Source organism: Echeneis naucrates, chromosome 22 (genome assembly GCF_900963305.1).
Source record: "Echeneis naucrates chromosome 22, fEcheNa1.1, whole genome shotgun sequence".
Lineage (NCBI taxonomy): Eukaryota > Metazoa > Chordata > Actinopteri > Carangiformes > Echeneidae > Echeneis > Echeneis naucrates.
In genome coordinates, this window is record NC_042532.1 from 21,693,315 (window position 1) to 21,714,644 (window position 21,330).

A 21,330-nucleotide genomic window follows, 5' to 3' on the forward strand; every position below is an offset into this window, starting at 1 on the left:
ATGTGTGGAGATGACCATATTCAACTAATCAGCACTTATAACGTTAGTTTTGTTTTTTTTACAATCCGGACTAAACTTCGTTAAATTACTTTATTCAGTCACATTCCCAGTCGGGACGGTGAAATTTCCGAGCCTCCGCTCGGGCCGTGAAGTGGATAAAAACTTGGTCAACAAGCCGCGGTGAGGAGCGGGAGTCCGGGACTTGTCCTCCGGTTCGGGTCCAGTATTATCGGTCCAGGACTGTCGGTCCATCGTTACACAACTCGGCTCAGACCGTCGAAAAGCCGTCGCTGCTGTGTTGTAGTGAGTGTCGGAGCGGGGGGACGGTGTTTTCTCCGCTGGGGGTCGAGGTCTGACGGCGGCTCCGGCAGCCGGAGCACGCTTCCATGTGGGCAGATTATCGGCGGGTCTAACAAAAGAGCCGCCCGCTCCGCCGCTCCGGTCCCGCTCCGGACCCGGCCTCGACCCTCAGCGGTTCTGCCCCGGTCGGTGTGTGATATTCGGTGTTTGTGACCCGTTTCCCCGTGTTTCCCGTCAGAGCCAGCCGCTGGAAGCGGAGCTGAGAGATGCCGCTGCTCCACAGAAAAGCCTTCATCCGACAGAGACCTCCGGCGGACCTGCGGCCGGACGAGGAGGTCTTCCTCTGTAAAATCACCCACGAAGTCTTCCGGACCTACGAGTGAGTATGGGGGGCCGCTGGGGGCCGCCGGGCCGGTCACACAGCCGGTACTTACAAGTTTGAATGGTGGGCTGACTGACAGTTGGTCCGCTGGCAAACTTCCAGACGAGATAAACAAAAGATGAACTTTCTTCTGGAGCTGAAGTCAAAGTTCCGCCGGTCCGTGAAGGCGTCAGGCCGACTGTCCACAGGTGGCCGACAGGTAGACACACCTGGGGAGGCCCTCCGGTGTCGTTACCGGGCAGGTGGAATTAAAGCAGTTAACTGGGTCAGCTAGCTCAGTGAGCTAAAGGGGATTAGCGGCTAACCGGGCGTTAGCCTTTAGCAGTGAGGAGCAGGCCGCCGGCTCACCTGCTCAGGTGTTCTTAAAGGGCACTTCCACCTGTTCGAACAGTTCGGTCCGAGGCCATCGTCACAGAGGAAGTGATCAGTTTGTGACGTAAATAAAACCACAACATGAGTCAGTGATCAGCTGATCATGTGACTGAAGGCGCTTTAACCTGAAATGCAGCGATGTCTTCATGTCGCCTTCACACCGGGTCTTTACTCCGACAGTTAAATAATGATTACATCATAAAAAAAGCTTCTTTATTTCCATTAATCATCTGATCTCATAACTCTTTGGAGCAGTTTGTTTTTCATCATTGGTGTTTTAGCTTGTTCTGGTTTTTAAAAATGTCAATACATTCAGCTTTATACTAGTTCAAATAAATTAGCTTAATTTGTCTTTATTTTCCTGATTAAAAACTGTCTAAAGCAAAATAACCAAAGAAAAGTTCCTCATGTGTTTTGGTCGTTCTAGAGCTGATCTGAAGTCTCTATCTTTATCTGATCAGGAGTTCTGTTCATTATTGATGAAAAATCAGCTCCAAATATTTGATTGTCTTTATTCTGTCAACACAATAAACTCAGAAACATTCAGGACTGATCCAGAGACTCTCTGATTGGCTATGACATCACCCAGCAGAGCCAATAGGAGTGTCCCACATAGAGACGTCACTATCAAAGATGGAGGATGCGAATGGATGGATAAACACACAGAAGGAGTCAGACTTATCCACATCTGATCAGTTTCAGATTGGACAGATCAGCTGATTTTGTTTAGGGAGGAAGATCCTTCTAAATCAACTTTATGGAACGGTGACAGTGTTTTTCTGCTCCAGAGACAGAGGTCTTGCAGTAACAGTGTCCTGCTCTTCCTCCTCAGTGAGTTCTTTGAGAGGACCATCCTTTGTAACAGTCTGGTGTGGAGCTGTGCTCTGACAGGACGAGCTGGCCTGACTTACCTGGAGGCGGTGGAGAGTGAGCGGCGGGCGAGGCAGAGTCTGCAGAGCTTCTCTCAGTGTTTGGTGATGCCTCTGCTCCACCTGGCCGCTCTGAGCCGACGCTGCAGACTGACGGAGGTCTGCGAGGACGTCTACGCTTTCGCCAAAGACCGCTTCTTCCCCGGAGAGACAGTGGACGTTACAGGACGCAACGGAGCAAGGTACTGAGGGGAGGGGCTATGGAGGGAACGCCCTCTGTACTTCAGTTTACTTCAGAATCACAGTGACATCATGATGACATCACTGAAACAGGAATTAATTCGGCTGCTGCTCACAGGACAGTTAAATTACAGAGAGACAGACAGAAACCCTGGACAACTGCTGAGAAGGTCTAATAAACTGACCACATGTTTAAAATCTGTGATGTTCTCACCTGACCCAGCCTTCACCCTGTGTGTGTGTCTGTCATAGACACATGTGTGAGATCCTGCAGGTTCATTCTCCTCACTCCAGCGCTAACGGTGCACCAACAGCCAACGGCCACAGCAGTGACACCATCGTCATCAGTGACAGTGATGATGAAGCCAACGCCTTCCAGAGTCCCACAGCACAGATCAATGGGTCAGTAGGTCAAAGGTCATGGGATTCTCCTGGGTCTGGTGAAGGAAAAGAGATGTTCAAAATTGGCTGTATGTGTGTGAGCAGGAAGAGGAGGAAGCCCTTGAGTCCATCAGTGTTTAAATACACAGTGAGGATGACGAATGATGAGCACAGCGAGCCATTCACTGTCAAAGCCAATCAGATCAGGTAGGGTCACTTGGAGACCTCTCTGTCAGATTCTTCACATGAAAAGGTTATTTTTAAAGGCAAGCATGCAAGTCTTTTAATCTGAAACTTCCAGAAGAAGTTTAAGAAGCTGTTAAGAAATGACCATTTTGGAGTAATGGATGTTTGTTCAGCCGTAGGAAGGCGACTCTGTCCAGAGAGAGACTGAAGCTGCTCTTCAAACAGCACTGTGAACCTCAGATGGGGACCATCGCACTGAAGGTGAGAACATCAGCTTGAAAATAACCCACAAGACCATGAAAGCCTGTCAGGTCTCCTCTGTTCACCTGTGAGGCTTATTAAGGAGGGAAAGCATGAGAGGATCAGTCACATGATCACTGACTTTAGAGTCTTATGAAGTCTCGTTCCAGCTGGCAGACCTGGTTTCATGGTTGTGAGCTGAGACGGGAATTCTGAGTCCAGATCCTTGCCTAACTGGTCTCTGTGTGTCAGCCCTCCACAGTGTTGAAGTACCGGTTGTCTGAACAGACCTTCTCCCAGTTCTTCCCTGATGAGCCCCCCCTGTTCCCATTCAGCCCCCCCTCTAAAGGAGGTGGGCGTGGTTCACCTGGGCAGGTGAGTGATTAAACTGACCTGAATTAAACTAGTCTTTTTAGGCCGGTCATGTCTTTGTTTTGACGTCCTGCTGGCTGATTTTTAAGCGTCATGTTTTGTTTTGTTTTGTTTTTTTTCCCAGGCAAGTTGTTCAATGCTGAAGGCAGCAGAGGAGAAGCTGAAGCTGCTGCAGCAGAGGGAGGAGATGGCGGCTGCTGCTCAGGACAAAGCTCGACTGAAGAAGGAGAAGGAGGAGGCTCAGGAGGCCAAGAGGAGGGAGAAGGAGGACAAGGAGAAGATGAAAGAGGAGCAGAGGAGGAGGTTTGAGGAGGAGAAGCAGAGAAGGAGGGAGGAGAAGGAGCGCAGGAAGCTGGAGAAAGAGAAGGTGAGTTTCCTGCTCTTTTTTCCTTCTTTACATGAAAAACCAAATCATTCATTAACACATTGAGCTTTTTCCAGGAGCGAGAGAAGCTGAAGGAGGAGAAGAAGAAATACGCTGAAAGGCTAAAACTGTGGAACAAACCCAGAGAAGACATGGAGTGTGACGACCTGAAGGTCAGTGAACGCACCAGTAAACTAACACAGGAGTTTTGTCTCTTGTCAGGTTGTCATGGTAACAAAACCTTGAACCCCTTAACTGCACATAAAAGCATAATCCTAAAAAAAAACAATGACAGAAGAAATAATAGATAGAATATAATAGATTGATTGATTTGTTGAACATGCCTTTGTACTCTGTCTACAAGTGGGGGGGACTTTAATTAGTATGCCAATGTCTTCGTTGTGAGACATCAAACATGAGACACTGGTCAGATTAACTATGTTTAAATTACATGAACTTCTTCTTTCAGCAGTGCCATTTTTACAGTGAAGCATCACCAATTTTTTTTTTTTTTTTTTTGCCCCCCATGATGAAAGATCTAAATTTGAGGTCAGGTTGTCCAATGAAAACTCTAAAGCTAAAGGAGTTTGCTAAATTACATGACGCTTAATAAAAAAGCAACATCTCTCACAAACTTTAAATACTTTATTCATATATTTCTTTATAACTTTAAAAGCTAAAGTCCATCAGATTGCGGTTTCATAAATTGATCAGGAATGTGACTAAAGCAGATTTATTATCATTAATTATCATTTGGACCTCGACAAAAACTAAATCATGGCTCTGGTTCTCACTCCTGCACCCGGATCTCTGTGTGTTGGTTCCTCCAGGAGCTGCCCAGTCCGGCTCCTGTGAGAACTCGTCTTCCTGCAGAGCTCTTTGGAGAGGCCCTGATGGTCCTCGAGTTCCTGAGGGCCTTTGGGGAGGTCTTTGACCTGAAGGACGAGTTTCCTGAGGGGATCTCTCTGGGTGAGAATATCTTCAAACTGGAATTAATTTAGACAGAACACCATGTTTTAGAGCAATAGAGGCTTTGGAGCTGATTTTTCATGATTACTGAGCAGAACTCAGAACTAAAAATAGAAAATTCAGATCAGCTCTAGAACGACCCAAACACACAGAGACTGAAGTTAAACTGGTATACATGTAGATGTTCTAAAATATTCTCAAGCTTGTTTTGCTCTAATCTTAGCTTAGCTTTTTAGATGTTCTAGTAAGTTCCCCTCACTGCTGGTTCTAACAGATATGTTGGCCTGGACTGTTTTTCTTGGTTCTAACACGCTCTCTCTCCACAGCGGTTCTAGAGGAGGCTCTGGTGGGTTCAGATCCTGAAGGTCCACTATGTGAGCTGCTGTTCTTCTTCCTGTCAGCCATCTTTCAGGCCCTGGATGAAGAGCAGGAGGAGGTGGCCAAAGACCAGGCTGAAGGTCAGACACACACACACAGACGACACTACTGAGTTTCAGCCACCTGTCAAATCAAATCAGATTTATTTGTATCGCACCAAATCATAAGAGTTACACCAAGGCACTCTACATATAGAGCAGATCTAAACCAAACTCTTTAAAGCATTTTATAAAGAGACCCAACAGATCCCCCCCCCCCATGAGTGTGTGTGTGTGTGGGGGGGGGGCAAAGTTAGGTAGAGTAGGGAGGAAATGAAAGGAGGAGGAGGGGATATTCAATAGAGGTGTAGGCAGGAACATGATGCTGGATGGAGTTCATGAAGATGTGGGTGCAGCAGGAACATGAAGTAGTGATGATTCATGACCTGCAGGATGAGGACAGGGAGCGAGAGGAGAGGAGCTGGGAGAGACAGAGACTTTGGCAGAACATGGTTAGTAAATGCAATACCCATGGTTAGAACTGGGAGAGACAGGGATTCAGGAGAAGCGTGGTTATTGATATGTCAGCACATGCCGGGGGGGAGATGCTCAGTCCTTCCCCCATTAGCCTCAGCCTATAGCAGCATAGCTAAAGAGTAGAGAACAAGTAAACCTCCATCTAGAGGGCGGAGTGGCCTACTAGGACAATAAGGAACTATGAGCTCTCTGAGATATGATGGAGTTTGGCCATTAAGAGCTTATATGTTAAAAGAAGGATTTTGAATTCTACTCTATATTTTACTGGCAGCCAATGAAGAGCAGCTAACAGGAGAGATGCGATCTCTATTCCTAGTTCCTGTTAATATTCATGCAGCAGCGTTCTGAATTAACTGAAGGCCTTTCAGAGATTTTTTTGGACATCCAGATAGTAATGAGTTACAGTAGTCCAGCCTAGAAGTTACAAATGCATGGACTAGTTTTTCTGCATCATCCTGAGAAAGGATGTTTCAGATTTTTGCTAATGTTTCTCAGGTGGAAGAAAGCTGCCCGACTAACTTGTTTTATGTGAGGGACAAAGGACATGTCCTGGTCAAAGGTTACTCCAAGCTTTCTTACAGTGGAGCTGGAAGCCAAAGTGATGCCGTCCAGACTGATGAGATGATTAGATAGTATTTTTCTGAGGTGCTTTGGGCCGAGTACAATAACTTCAGTTTTGTCAGAGTTAAGAAGTAAAAACCTTTGAAGACTTTTGTCTTCAAGACATGTCTGAAGTTTGACTAGCTGACTGACTTCATTTGACTTCATTGATAAGTACAGCTGAGTGTCGTCTGCATAACAGTGAAAGTTGAAGCTGTGTTTCTCAATGATTTTAGAAATGAATGGAATGTTGGATATGGGTCTATAGTTGGCCAAAACATCTGGATCAAGATTAAGTATTTTAAGCTGGGGTTTGATGACTGTGGTCTGAAGAGTCTGAGGTACATAACCCAAAGATAAGGTACCAAAGATTGGTACTGGGTCTAATAGACAGGTTGATGATCTGGATGATGAGAAAAGAGAAGCTAGCTCTGAGAGATTCAGAGGTGAGAATGATTCCAGGTGTAAAATAGGTGTTGCAGCTGATTCAGGAGTTGCTGTATTCAGTAGATTTTTATCTAACGTAGGCAAGAGCTGATAAATTCTTTCTCTGATCATGAGAATTTTATCTGTAAAAAAGTTAAAAATGATCACTGCTTAGAGCTACGGGGATCACTGGTTCAACTGAGCTATGGCTCTCTGTCAGCCTGGTTACAGTGCTGAAGAGAAACCTGGGGTTGTTCTTGTTTTCTTCTGAGTGCTGAGTAATATGAACTTCTAGCAGCTTCTAACTTCTGGCCTTGGTAAGATGTGGTGTGTCATGTGATCCTTTCCTAACAGATCTATCGGAGGCCCTGGACGATGAGTCTGATCCCACTCAGTCAGCTCTGAGCGCCGTCGCCTCATTGGCTGCGGCATGGCCCCAGCTCCATCAGGGCTGCAGCCTGAAGCAGCTAGACCTAGACAGCTGCACGCTGTCTGAAATCCTCCGGCTGCACATCCTAGCGTCTGGTGCTGACTGTAACCATGGCAATGCCAAGCTCCGCTACCAGAAACAGGGCGGGTTCACTCTGATGGACGACCCGTGTGTTGAGCTGCGATTGGCTGAGCCAGCACTACTGAAGCGGCTGTCGTGCATGGCTGTGTATGACCTGACACCAGGTCAGCAATCAACCAATCGGACACTTTCTCCCTCTTGTACACAAACCTCTTTGATCCTCAGGCATTGATTGACTACTGTATGTGTAGGACAGTTTGTATTGATCCATATTGATCAGTTATTGATGTGCAGGGGAGAAGCTGAGGATCCTGCAGGCCCTGGTGGGGAAGCTGCTGACATTGGCGTCCAGCAGGGACCTGATAGAAGACTGTGTGGAGGAGCAGAGATCTGCCCGACAAGAACTGAGAGAGATCAGAGCTGAACAGCACCGCAGAGGGAGAGAGGAGGCTGCACACAGGTAAGCGCTACAGACACACACATACACACCCTCAGGTGAAAAGGAAGATCGAATCCAGAGTGGAATGCAGATGTCTCCCGTTGTTCAGGGTTCGTCTTCGCAAAGAGGAAAAGCTGAGGGAGCAGGAACTGAGGATGAAGGAGAAGGAGGAGAAGCTTAAGGAACAGGAGGCAAAGGGAGCAGCCCAAACCAACAGGTATAGGAAAAGGTCAAGTATTTTAAAAAGCTGAGTGTAAACAACAGCTTGACACACTGACCAGTGTTAACACTACAGCTAACATTGGCGTTTCATACAAAATCGTATAAACTCAACAGATGTAGTTCGTGTTGAGACTCAGTGAAGTTGTTCTGACACTGTTTATTTATGATGTTTGGTTTATTCTCTACAAATCAAACACTTATTTAGTCTAATCCAATCTTCATCAGTACTCTGTGTGTGTGTGTGTGTGTGTGTGTGTGTGTGTGTGTGTGTGTGTGTGTGTGTGTGTGTGTGTGTGTGTGTGTGTGTGTGTGTGTGTGTGTGTGTGTGTGTGTGTGTGTGTGTGTGTGTGTGTGTGTGTCCGCTGTCTGCAGTGAAGTCCCACAACACACACAGGAAGACGAGGAGCAAGCCTCCTCCTCCAACAAGATAATGATGAAAGGTAAAAACCTTCATGTTCCTTTGACTGTCTCCTACAGTGGCCCTGATGGTTCAGTACAAACTGCATTTTTCATTGTGTTTAACTCCTTTGTCCTTTCTGCTGAGTCATGAGTGTTTCTGTGCTCCAGCTAATGTCAACCAGAAAGAAGACCAGGTTAACTCTGACCCAAAACCCACACCCTGCTGCCCCACCAGCCTGACTGCAGAGGAGCTGGAGAAAGAGCAGGAGAAGGTGAAGCAGACACATTTATATTTGATTCTCTCCATAACAAACACATCTGATCTGGTTTAGAGTGGAGGTCTGGAGACAAAAAATTTTTGCAAATTGTACCAACAAACATAAACAGAGGAAAGGGAGAACAGAAAAGGCCTACTGTGGCTCTAAAGTATTAATGTGAACCTCCTAGTTCCACACAATCAACCACAACGGGAGCATGATGGGTAGCGATCCAGTCTGATGGTCCTGATCTTCCTGATCCTCCTCAGGTCCGAGAGCTCCAGGAGCGGATCCAGAAGGCTGCAGCCTGCACCTGCCTGCTGCCTCTGGGAAAAGACCGACTGTACCGTCGGTACTGGCTCCTCCCCTCAGCCGATGCTCTGTTTGTTGAGGACGACAGCTTTGGCCTGATGGAGGACATGCTGCAGCCACGGCCAAAACCAGCACATGCAACCACAACCAAGATGGCGGATGAGGGGGTTGTGAAGGACGAGCCAGCCGAGGGGAGGTGAGTTTAGTTCTGTCTGAGCTGTAAGGAGATCCTGAGTCTAGATCCTGCCAAACTCTAACACCATCTTCCTGTACAGTGTTGGCTCAAGCCCCGCCCCCTTACCCACCTGTGGGCCGCCAGTCAATCGTCCCAACCAATGGTATTTCTACAGTTCCGTGGAAGAGGTGGATCAGCTGATTGATGCTCTGAATCCTCGAGGCCACAGAGAGAGCGGCCTGAAGGAGGCGCTGCTGCAGGAGCGAGACAGACTGAGAAGGCTGTTAACACATTGTGACAGGAAGAAATACACACACACAGGTGACAGACACACACGCGCACACATGTGTTACTGACTTCAGGACAATGCTTCTAATCTTACCTGTCCTGTTTATCTAGATGATCTGGAGTCATCACACATCATCCCAGAATGTGTTGCCACAGCTGAGACATTTATGGAGGGCAGACTCAGAGACCTACTGCTGGACATCGAGGACCGAATCCACCAGGGAACTCTGGGAACTCTAAAGGTACGCACACCCCTGATGATGACCTCAGAGAGTCACCGGTTAAACCTGGACTCACCTGTCTCTCTGCATCCAGGTGATGGACAGACAGATGTGGCGCTCGGCGTTGGAAACAGGAAACTTTGAGCTTCTATGTTCTGATGGCAGAGATAATGGAGGGATGAATGGACGAGTGGACGTGATGGAGGTTGACTCCAACCACCTGAGAGCCAGAGACAGGTATAGACAGCCAGGATTTAAGGAACTTTTATTTTCATACCAGCTCACATTTACATGTTTATGGTGCAAAATTTACTCGGGTCCCGGTTTAAGCCTAGTAAATATAATTAAGAGCATAAAAAGTATAAAAGTGTAGAGACAGGTGGAGGAAGTAGAGCTGCTCTGGCTTTATAATGTACATGATCGCTGTGAATGGCTCAGTTGAATACAAAGATGAGCTGGAGATGCCTCAGATCCTGGACTCTGGACTATGACGTGATCCAGACTGAAACAAACTATCCTTCTGAAGCACAGAAGTGAATCAGGATAGAGTCTAGAGTGGGTCAGATTGTCAGATCCTCCTTCTCCTCCAAATAGATTTTTGCTGGTTTAAAAAAACAAAAATGGCTGACGGACAAATTGAAAACTGCAGGCCTCAAACAGCAGCTCACAAACCTTCCTGTGTCCTGCTCTCTGCTCGAGTTCTCTGTTTCTGAGTGCTGTGTGTGTGCGTTTCAGACTCCAGGAGCTGAAGTCAGACAGCGTGACAGCCTCTGGGAACAGTGGCAGTGGGACTCCTCAGGTTGTCAGCAGCTCTGTACGAATCCTGGCTCAGGCTCTCAGTCACATCGAGCAAGGCATCGAGGGACGCTTTGTCAAAGCTCCACTGGGTGAGTGTCTGCAGGCCTGGAATGGTCTAGAATAGTTTGAACAGGTAGAGTTGAGTGGAGTTTCTTTATCTACTATGAGCATCCAGATCCTTTGCTCCTCCTCATGTCACTCTAATAGATAATGTGGTAACCCATCTCTTCCTCTCCTCAGGTGAGGAAGACTCAAAGAAAGACCAGAAGACAAAGAAGATCAAGAAGAAAGACGAGGACCAGGCCAGTGATGGTACGACTTTATTGCAGCAGAGACTTTCAGGCAGAACAGTGGCAAGCTGAGTTGGTTACATCTAGCCGGCCAAACGGACAGTGGACCTGAGACTGACTGTCAGTGGTTCTGTGACTCTTCGTTTTGGCCCAGCATGTCAGGGACAACTTCCTGCTCTGTGACGGCTCAGCTATTTTGGTCCACCTGAGCAGAGCAATGATGTGACCATTGATCACATTCTGTTTGAAAGCCTTCAACTGCGTGTGTACACACTCAACAATATGTAAACAGCCTCTCTGTGTCTATCAGATGGCAGCGACAGCGGTCGAGTCATTAAGACGGTGTTGGAGCGATGGAGGGAGTCTCTACAGTCCTGCTCCAGTCTGTCTCAGGTTAGGACACGCCCCTGTGTGTGAAGGCTCTGCACTGATTGGGTGTTAGAAATGTCCATCAAAAAAATGAACAATCAGAACAGCTTGTGTCTGTGTGTTCAGGTGTTTGTCCACCTGTCCAGTCTGGAGCGAAGTGTCCTCTGGTCCCGCTCTGTCCTCAACGCTCGCTGCCGCGTCTGCAGGCGCAAAGGAGACGCTGACAACATGCTGCTGTGTGATGAGTGCGACCGAGGACACCACACACACTGCCTGAGGCCCCGCCTCAAGGTTCGTAATCTCCAAACCATTAACAATAGCTTGGTAACCATAACAACAACAACAGTTGAGTCCTCAGAGGTTACACTAAGACCAATAAATATAAACCAATGGGATGATAATGAACAGCTGTCCAGTGCTATAACCTGCCACCAGGGGCAGAGTATAAACACAAGATTCTGCTGGTTCTCAGTCTGTTCCAGAGGGAGACTGGTTCTGTCCAGACTGTCGGCCCAAACAGAGATCCAGTCGCATCCCATCCCGTCAGCGCTCATCTATCGAGGAGGAGGAGGAGCAAGAAGAGGATGACGAGGGGGAGCAGCAGGAGGAAGAGGAAGAGGAAGAAGAAGAGTCTGAGGTGGACGAGGACGAGTCAGAAGAGGAGGAATCAGAGGAGGAAGAGATGGATGCCTTGAGGTGAGTGTGGAAACCATCAGATCAGTCATCACACCAGAGACCGACTCAGCAGCTAAACCTCTGCACCTCCACAGCATCAAGAGGAGCCAGGCTCCGCCTCCTAAAGTGAGGAGCCAACAGACCACACCCAAAAACCCCACCTCAGGAGGGAAAAACTCCTCAGCCTCCAAGTCAGTATCTGTTTACTGCACCTCTGACTCCAGTTTGATCCCAGTTTACTGATTCCATCATGTAATCTGTCACAGGTCCTCAGGTAAAAAGGCCACACCCCCTTCATCAAAATCCAACATGGCGCGTGGCTGTAAACCTCCACCCCGCGCTGGGAGTCGGAACAGCGCCCGTCTAAGCCAAGAGATCCTGAGACCAAATGGCAACACCAAAACCCCACCCAGTCAGACCGAGTCCCGCAAGAGACTGCCAGCAGGTGAATGGCCAATCAGCACACAGTAAATGCTTCACAACAGGTAAACCACCATTCAGCACGATCCTGACTTCACCTCTGCTCCTCCCCAAGATGCCACTCCCCCTCTCAAACCCTCCAGACCTGTCCTTCCCTCCTCCTCCTCCTCATCCTCCTCCAGCCGTCGCTCCTCTGGGAGGAACCACGGTGTCCACGAGCTGTCAGCCTGTGAAAAGCTGACGGTGGAGCTCGTCCGACACGAGGACAGCTGGCCCTTCATGAAGCTGGTGTCCAGGACTCAGGTGCACATGCGCACACATGCAGATGCGCACGCACGCACATACACACACACACACACACACGACTGTTCATAATATTCTACCTAACTGCTCGTCTCTGTCAGGTGCCTGACTACTATGACATCATCAAGAAGCCGATTGCTCTGAGCACCATCAGAGAGAAAGTCAACAACTGTGAATATCAGACAGCAGGTGAGAATCAACTGATCATTCAACCAACTGGTCCCAGTAACTGTCAAGATATGGTTGCTCTTAAACCTGTAGAAACTTTGTTCTGATTGGGTGGTGCACTCAGTCATTTAAAAAATTAACATCATGTTGTGTCGAAGTCTATAAACTAGAGACTGAGACCAGAAACTCATCAGGAAAATGTTTACTGAGGAGGAGGAGGGACATTTTCCCATAGAGCTGTGGGTTTGAGCCTGGGCCATCAGGAGGTTGAAGGAGTTCAGGGTAGATTGCTGGGAGGAGACCTGAGCACCTCACAAGGTTCCTGCAGTGGAACCAACCATGACAGGTCATGTGATCTAAGAACTGAATGTGACTTCTTGTCTGTGTCTCCAGGGGAGTTCGTGTCCGATGTGGAGTTGATGTTCTCCAACTGTCTTCAGTATAACCCTCGTAACACTAACGAGGCCAAAGCTGGGCTCCGCCTGCAGCAGTTCTTCCACTCAGCGCTCAGCAGACTTGGCCTGTCAGAGCATGGCTCCACCCCACCTGCCAAACGCTCCCGCCACTGAACCAAACGCACCTTTGACCTCACCACCGTCAACTCTGCTGCGTTCTGATTGGTCCAGGGCCAGAGGTGGGCAGGATGTAGAACATGATTGATTTCCTTCCTGATGGAATTAATTGGGGTTGCTTCTTCATGAACTTTGACCTGAGAAAATTGGCTACAACAATCCAGCAGTGTGTTGTTTTGCCAGGGTCAAGGGTCATTAGTCAACATTAAAAAGTCCCAAACATCAAATTAATGTTTGAGTGAGTGAGAGCTTGTTTTGTTCTGTGGCTCCGCCCCCCACCCACTTTATCAGGGGCATCATTCTCTTTTAAAAACAGAATAAAGGAAAAAAAGCAAGTGGCCGCAACAGTGAGTTCATCAACCTGTAGAGAAGTTGTGTCAGACGTTCAGGACATTTGTCTCCATCAGTGAGACGTGGACACGTAGCACAGAACATTCCTGGGGAGACGGAGACGCCTTGTGTCTCCTTACCAGAAAAATAGAAACCACTGAGGAAACTGATCCTTGAAGATCTAATCGGGCTGTCGGATTGCTCAGGGACTCATTTCAGATGGGATTATTTTGTAGCAGCTGTTATTTTTCTGTTTTGTTTTTGTTTTTTTTTTTTGTTTTTTTTTTAACTGGATCTGAGCGGCTGCAGGCCGGTCATCCGTCAGCAGGCTGAAGGCTGCAGAAAAATCAACTCATTTATTCAAACTGCGATGAGACGTTCAGGTTTAAACTGACTGTTGGTGCTGAGACAAAGGAACTTGTCAATGTTAATGGAGCTCAGGGTGAAACAGTCTTTACTTTCAATCTGCTGTGAAATACAGACTGTTTTTATCACGTAAACAACGTCCAGCTCACATTTAGTGAGATGAAGAGTCTAAAATTTTCTTTTACGTGTGAAAGTCTCCTGATTTAATTGAATTAAAACTTTTTGACATGGAAATGAAATTCAGTTTGATTAAAGAGTTGATTTTTTTTTTTTTTTTTTTTTTTGGGCAGCTCCACACAGACACACACCTGAGTCTCAGCTTCTTTGATAAACTCTTTAAATTCCAGATAAAGAACAGGAAGTGAAAACCAAAACCGCCTCAGTGTGATTCAGGTGTGATGGCTCAGTGATACTGGACTCAATTGTAATCTGATGTTCCTAATATTTGAACCTTGTATGAAACTCAGCGAGCCGACACTTTCCAGTGAGACGGTCAGCAGGTTGTTCAGGACGCATGGTCAGTGTTCGACACTGGACCCGTTCTGAGGGTCCGGCTGTGGCAGGTGGACTCAGCAGCTCCACGGCTACAGAACTGGTTTATTGATAAGTAGGATAATCTTTAGCACATGGTTAGCGTAGCTTAGCATAAAGGCTGGAATCCTGGCAGCACCAAACCTTTAAAATGTGGGACTTTTCCATTAAAACCTGAGCTCCTGTGGCCTCAGTGGATTTGTAGTTTTTGTATTTTGACTACTATGACTTTTCCTGCTTGAGTGTGTGTGTGTGCTGTTTAACACTGAGCCCCCCGGTATTTATTTAGTTAAAGTCTCCTTCGTCTTTATTTATGACTGATGGACCCCCCCACTCCTGTTTGTTCTCCTAATGTACAAATAAATGAACTTTTATAACCAGCTGTTGGTCTGCTCACTGACACACACACACATTTTAATCATTAAAATAATCAAACTCTTAATTTGCTGATGACTGCATTAAGCTGGATGTCACGTGACAGTCTTCCTGCCCTGAACTCTTTCCTGGTTTCCTGATGTGACCTTTGACATGTGATCATTTCCGGTCTGTCTCTGACCCGCCCTCCTTCGGTTCCGGCCCTTCCCCCTGGTTCCGGTCCCGCCCCCCGCCCCCCCCCCCCCCCGCTCCGCCACATTCCCGCTCCCTCTCCGGAGAATCTTCCATCTGACGGCGGAGCAGCGCGAACAAATCTCGGATCAACATGGTAAGAACCGGTGCCTGACTTCCCTGCGGGTTCCGCCGCGGATTACAGGACCCGGTTCGTGTCCGGTCCGGATCCTGCGGGTGTCGAATGGATCGTGATGAGGCTCTGGGGCGGCGTGATGCTAGCATGGCCGCCGATCCAGTTATTCTCTGCGGCCGTCGATAGCCGCGGTCGGTCGGTCGGTCGGTGTGTCCGCCTGTCCGGTGCCGATGAGTCCCGACAGCCGAATTCAAGCCGGCTCGTTTCAGGACCTTTCCCGATCCGGTCCACGTAACGGTCTGTGCCGAGCCGGGCTGGGCCTTCCCTCAGGCTTGTGGCCCGGGGCGGCCATCTTACTGGCCGGCCCGCACCCGACCGGAACAGACCGTCCGGGACCGACCCGGGCTGGACCAGGTCTGTTGGACTCGGTGGCCCAACCAGATCCGGTGTAGCTGCAGGAGCGGGTCCAGCAGGCTGGATTTAGTCCGGGTTCGTTCCCGGAGTCAGACTGCAGAGTCACTGCTCGAGGCCTGCAGCTCCTCACCGGCACCAACCACAGACAACACCCGCAACTAGGATCCGTTAGTCCGCGTCCACCAGCTCCGACGGTCCGGCTCGCTGATCCGGATCAGACTAAGCTCCGTCATCGTTAAGTCGATCCGCAGCTGCTGCTCATCGATAACCACCACAGGAATAATCAGACTTTATTGATTGATTGATTTTTATTGATATTGATCAATGGATCTGATCAGCAGGTTAATCGGTAATTGGGTGATGACGTTTCAGAGGAGTGACATCACAACCGGTTATCAGTTCTGCCGGTATCGATCACCTGTAATCATCATTGATCCAGTCCGCTGGTCAATGTTGCTGCGAACACCGGTGATCAATATCTGTCATTGATCCCAAATACAAACACACAAAAATTCACACCGACTCACACAGACACAGTCACGTGGTCTAACAGGAAGTCGTGGCGCCTTCATGACCACAATAAAACTTTCTTTAGACGGATTTCAAACAAAAGCTGAGTCAGACTGACCCTGACGCCTCGTTGATTGTGTTGACTGAGACAAAAACAAAGATATGTTGGACGATTGTTTGGCGATTTCGGACATTTCTGCTTTAGCAATGAAAATGGTCAGTTCTTGTCAATCAGTGTATTGATCAGTTGACTGAGCTGTGAGCTCAGCCAGACTTCCTATGGTGCTGCATTCACTGACTCCTTGTCTGGTCACCGAGGCCTCATGGTGTGTTCACTGACTCCCTTTTGGACTCGTTGGCTGAGGTCAGGGTCCAGCTCTGAATCATCAGCTGTAAAAACCTGCTGACTCATGCTGCTGCTCCTGTCCCACTCTCAGCCAATCACAGCGCAACAGGACCTTTCCCAGGCCTGCAAAAGCTTCGAAAGGTCATTGAGTGATTTTTTTTTTTTTTTTTTTCAATTTTATTTAATTTTTTTTAAGAATAAAAACCCAGTTCAGCTGGAGAGAACCATGAAGGTAAACTGTTGAGACTCCAACAAATTCAACATTCTCAGATGTTCACAATGCGTTCCGGTGCTCCAGAGCCTTTAATGTGCTTAATTTAATCAAATCTCTGAAAATATTCAAAACATAAATTTCCCAGAATTTTCAGCTGGTTCTCAGCTGATGGGCCATCAATATCCTAATAGTGCTCTTCTAAAGTCAACTTTATGTAAGAAAAAGAAAATGACAGCAAACTTTACTGACAGAACCATTTTTGTGTGAATGTGTGTGTACTGATTGGCTCACCGGGGTTGATCAGGTTTTAGTCCTGAGGGGTCGATTCCTCCTAGTCTCAGTCAATAACTCGTCCCGGATGTCCAGATGTGGTCAAACGATGGAACTAATTTTCTGTCATTCAACTAACAGCAGTTCTCTTAACCATTGTACCTGCAGGCATCCGGTGTGACAGTGAACGACGAGGTCATCAGGGTGTTTAATGACATGAAGGTGAGGAAGTCTTCGACCCAGGATGAGGTGAAGAAGAGGAAGAAGGCAGTCCTGTTCTGCCTGAGCGAGGACAGGAAGAAGATCATTGTGGAAGAGGGGAAGCAGATTCTAGTGGGGGACATCGGAGAGACGGTGGACGACCCCTACGCCTGCTTTGTCAAGCTCCTCCCCCTAAATGACTGCAGATACGGCCTGTACGATGCCACCTACGAGACCAAGGAGTCCAAGAAGGAGGACCTCGTCTTCATCTTCTGGTACAGTATTGATAGGGGGGGTTGATTGGGTTCAAGTTCTGTACTGATCAGTCCTGGTTGATCTAGACCTCTCCGACTGACCCGATTGAGTCCTCCAAAACTTTTTCAGTGGACCGCATTCTCGCTGTCGTGTTCTGCCTCCTCTGCTGAACTTCATGGACCAGGAAGTGACATCAAGTCCACATTCAGGACTCTCAGGGGACTAAAGCAGCAACGTAAACCAAGACCCTGAGTCGTTCAGGGAATGTTGGTCTTTTGAAAACTGTTGATTTCTCCCGTCTGTTGCTTCGTCATCTTCTGATTCTGAGCTGCAGGTTCTTTACAGAGCAGAGACCTGGACCAGCAGCAGATAAGTCCTGAAGGACTAAGTGGTCTGGTCTTTTGGTCATGGACGGTTCAGGTTTCAGACTCTTTGTCAGTCTGAGCTGGTCTGTATTACTCCAGGACTTGATTCTGGACTCTGAGCAGTCCTGGTCTGAGTGCGTTGTGACGTTGTTCTGGTCCTCAGGGCTCCAGAGAGCGCGCCGCTGAAGAGCAAGATGATCTATGCCAGCTCCAAAGACGCCATCAAAAAGAAGTTTACAGGTGAGCTGAGGTCAGAGGTCATCAGTGCTCAGGCATGATGTCATCGATTAGAGATGATGAATCTATAATCCTTGAGTATTGAAGAAGAAAATATTTTATTTTATCTGTCTATCTACTCAGGTATCAAACACGAGTGGCAGGTCAACGGGCTGGACGACATCCAGGACCGCAGCACATTGGCTGAGAAGCTGGGCGGGAACGTGGTGGTGTCTCTGGAGGGCAAGCCGCTGTGATGTCATGGCGAAACAAGCGGAGCCAAGCCAACCGCCGTGCCATCCGGACCGAAGCACCTGACCCCACCTGACTACCGCCGCTTCACCCAGCAGCTTGCTCTGTCTGTATTCATGTCCTGAAGGAGTTTTAGCATCTTTAGGCCTTGTTGTTTTCTTTTTGTTCTTTTTGCTTTTTTCCAACGTGGAGATCTCATTAACATAATGATATGCAAACACCTCCCAGTTTGTTGCCACATGACTTCTGTTCACCTGGCAGAAAAAAACGACCGACACACTACCAGACCCAGGAAGGTTGTTTCTCTCTCACAGCCAGAGTTTTGCCAAAAAGTCGATGTGAAGGAAGCAGCCGACGTGTCGGGGGGGAGCGCCGTGCCGCGACGCTCCGCCTCCTGCCGCACACGGGTTTTTACATATGACTTTATTTATTATTGTAAAGTGTTGTTTCTTCTCCAGTATGTCCAAACCAGGCAGACTCACTGTTAGACTATGCATTCACAAGAGAAGATTGTTGCCCAGCACTTTGTGTTGAAACACTACAAAAGATCCTGACGTCAAATTCTCTGTATTTTTGTCGCGGCACTAACGTTTGTTTACCTCAGTTTCATTCACTTTGGACTCACCGTCATTCTAGCTGTTTGGTCGTCGCCTTACTTTCAGTTTGAATGTAACCGTCACACCAGTTAGTTAGAGTGCACTTTTATTTTGTAAAGAAACACTACAGGAAGCAGATTTGAACCCAGCAGTGAGAGACGACCCCACGACAACAATGACAACAACACGACATCTGGAGCCTTAAAGTGGAACGTTGTTTCTGAGATCACAGGAAGCCACTTTGCAATAAAAGCCTGTGGCAGATCTGAAGTCTCCGCCTCCTCTCTGCTTCCACCAATCACAGAGGACTTTCCTTACAGGTTGTTCACCTCAGATCCACCGCAGACCAACCATGTTCCACTTCCTGTCTGTGGCTGAGGGTCAAAGCCCATTCAGGTTCTGTAACACAGAACTGGTTCAGTCAAGGTTACCTCAGTAGAACTTGTTTGAGGTGTTTTGACTGACTTCTTGTAGAGTTAATTACAACCAGTTGAAAGAAGCATACTGGAATTAATCCCAACACTGTAGAACACTAAATTCTAATGTATCGGGAACAGATATGACATCAGTGAAACAGCAGAAGCAGTTCTTTCCACAGTTCAACTTTGTTATAATCTCCATGAGGACAACTTGAACAGGAGGAGAACCAGTGAATTCAATATGATTTTTATTGGTTCCAACTGGATGCATTAGAATGCTTTTAGAATTCAAGTTGATCCAAAAAGAACTCTTGACTCAGCTCACATAGAAAAGAACAGCAAATGTTCTTCACACATCCATCCAGGATCAGGGTTCTACCTGAAGTCTGATCTGGTCCTTCAGGACAGGGTTCCGTGGAAACAGGTCCCTGACTGGGATTAATCTGGATCCTTTAATAAACCAGAAATCTGCCACAGATTATTCAGCATTTTAACACTTAGACCTGGATCAGCTGCCAGACCTCAGCCCATCATCGGTCTGGACTTAGTCCAGACTCGTGGAGCTCAGTCCTCACTTCCTGAGTCCAGCAGCTTCAGGGCCTGGATGAATGAAAACCACATTCCTGCCCATAAAAGGTCTGCAAATCCAAGCAGTGAGTCCAGCATCAGGTCTGAGGGTCTGGGTCTTGGACTGAGTCCAGTGTGGCTCAGACCAAGACCCAGACCCTCCAGATCTGTGGTGGTTCCACTGGCACATCAGAGCCTCGTTGTTTAAAGTAGAAATGAACAGAAACAGAAGCTGCTGACGACGAACTGAGAACCTGATCCTGCTGCTATTCCTGAGCTGTGACCACAAAAGGACACAACTGCTACACAACAGACACACACTGACAGGCTGCACAACTGATACACACTGACAGGCTGCACAACTACTACCGGAAGTGAGACGTCATCATGCTCACCACGTCTAGGCGAATGAATGCGAACAGAATTGAAGCTTTATTGTGAAAGGACATCAGCAAGACCTGATACTCACTTCCTGTAAAAATGAGGTGACATCATCAGATCACGTGGTTCAGGCCTGACCCTGATTGGCTGCCTGTAGACTGGCCGTCAGAGAACCGGTCGGACCTTAATGTGGACTTTTTCAGTTCATATTAAAACGTTGATTTTCTCCATTAATGGAAATGACCGTTAATATTAAAACACAATAGAGCTAAAAGTATATAAACTTTTATCCATCGCAAGGGACAAATTCAGACAATAAAATAACAAACTAACAAAAACAAAAACGCATTTATTGAATGACTAAACATGAGCCGGTCTGTTTGTCTGTCAGAGAATCTAACTCAGAAAACACAAAGTTTACTCGAAAACAACAACGCAATAAAAAAAACTTTGTGGCAATAAAACAGGCTCTTTTTCAGTATGCCTCCGCTGAACTACTCAAATAGTTCCTCTTCGACAACCTGATCACTCACCCAGATTTATGCGCGGCTGCTGGTAACCATAGCAACAGGATGTTTCTAAGATAACGTCTCTAAATGCTAAAAGTTACTGCACCTATTCTGGTAGCTGTTCAATTAACGGAGTGACTTTTAATCGATGCTATTTATTGTAAAATGATCGATAATATCGACTACAGTATCTGAACTGACTCTGTCCTCATCTACGGTCAACAAGGCAAGCTAATGCTAATGCTAACGGTTAGCCAAAGTATCATTGTTAAGTCCACAAAAAGTATTCCTTTATATAATTATTATTTTTTATTGAAAAATATATGATGTTTACAATATAATAAAAACTATAAACATACAGTTTATTTTGTTTTTATATATCACAGACATGTGAGTTTTTGTGGCAGGAATGATGTTCTGTATCTGTCCCTTCTGTGCAGTGTGTGGTGGAGAGGGTGATCAGGATTACATTTATTTCCTTATATTTGCGTATTTATTCTCATAGTAAGGCGACAAAGTTCAGATAGGGGCCGAAAGCTGAACACCTTTACCTTCTGCAGGTGGAGCAGCGTGTGTGTGTTTACTCCGCGATCTAAACAAAGTGAACAATATTAAACGTCATATTAAAAGGTATTATCTCATACTTTTCAGTGACTTTGAATTATTGTAGCAGGTATTTTTTATCATTTAACTCGTGACGGGGACGTAATTTTATTTTATGTTAATTATTTGTTGTTCCAGTTATATTTAATAAATTGTATTTATTTGGGATTTCTTGTGAACGACGAGCCGTTTTTATTTCCTATTTTACTTAATGTTCATATTTTAAAATGCATTTATTTGTTTTTAGATTTTTTCTGTGTTTTTGTAACTGATGACGCGGTGGTGACGTC

General features: G+C 47.0%; 2 protein-coding genes across 2 annotated transcripts; both read left to right on the forward strand.

The window, feature by feature from the left end:
• Positions 1–118: 118 nt before the first annotated feature.
• baz1a (bromodomain adjacent to zinc finger domain, 1A) lies at positions 119–14,620 on the forward strand. The gene is given in 29 exon segments (XM_029494232.1): positions 119–303; positions 539–679; positions 1,887–2,165; positions 2,416–2,565; positions 2,650–2,751; positions 2,904–2,991; positions 3,223–3,345; positions 3,467–3,709; positions 3,784–3,879; positions 4,537–4,675; positions 5,002–5,133; positions 6,949–7,269; positions 7,400–7,565; positions 7,654–7,761; positions 8,139–8,206; positions 8,334–8,437; positions 8,692–8,930; positions 9,022–9,439; positions 9,513–9,655; positions 10,154–10,305; positions 10,457–10,528; positions 10,817–10,899; positions 11,002–11,166; positions 11,348–11,571; positions 11,646–11,741; positions 11,817–11,995; positions 12,086–12,273; positions 12,375–12,462; positions 12,835–14,620. Coding segments are annotated over 28 exon segments (4,455 nt in total). The 5' UTR covers positions 119–303; positions 539–566; the 3' UTR covers positions 13,011–14,620.
• A 215-nt stretch (positions 14,621–14,835) lies between these two features.
• On the forward strand, positions 14,836–18,831 carry cfl2 (cofilin 2 (muscle)). The gene is made up of 4 exons (XM_029493722.1): positions 14,836–14,943; positions 16,845–17,152; positions 17,661–17,737; positions 17,858–18,831. Exons 1-4 carry the CDS (start codon positions 14,941–14,943, stop codon positions 17,968–17,970), a joined length of 501 nt encoding a protein of 166 aa, XP_029349582.1. The 5' UTR covers positions 14,836–14,940; the 3' UTR covers positions 17,971–18,831.
• The last annotated feature ends 2,499 nt before the right edge of the window (positions 18,832–21,330 follow it).

Bases quoted from the DNA above. Each gene is read 5' to 3' on its own strand.
- cfl2 (XM_029493722.1), top strand. The intron at 17,153-17,660 runs GTACAGTATTGA...TCTGGTCCTCAG, and splicing joins GACCTCGTCTTCATCTTCTG to GGCTCCAGAGAGCGCGCCGC. The intron at 17,738-17,857 runs GTGAGCTGAGGT...CTATCTACTCAG, and splicing joins CATCAAAAAGAAGTTTACAG to GTATCAAACACGAGTGGCAG.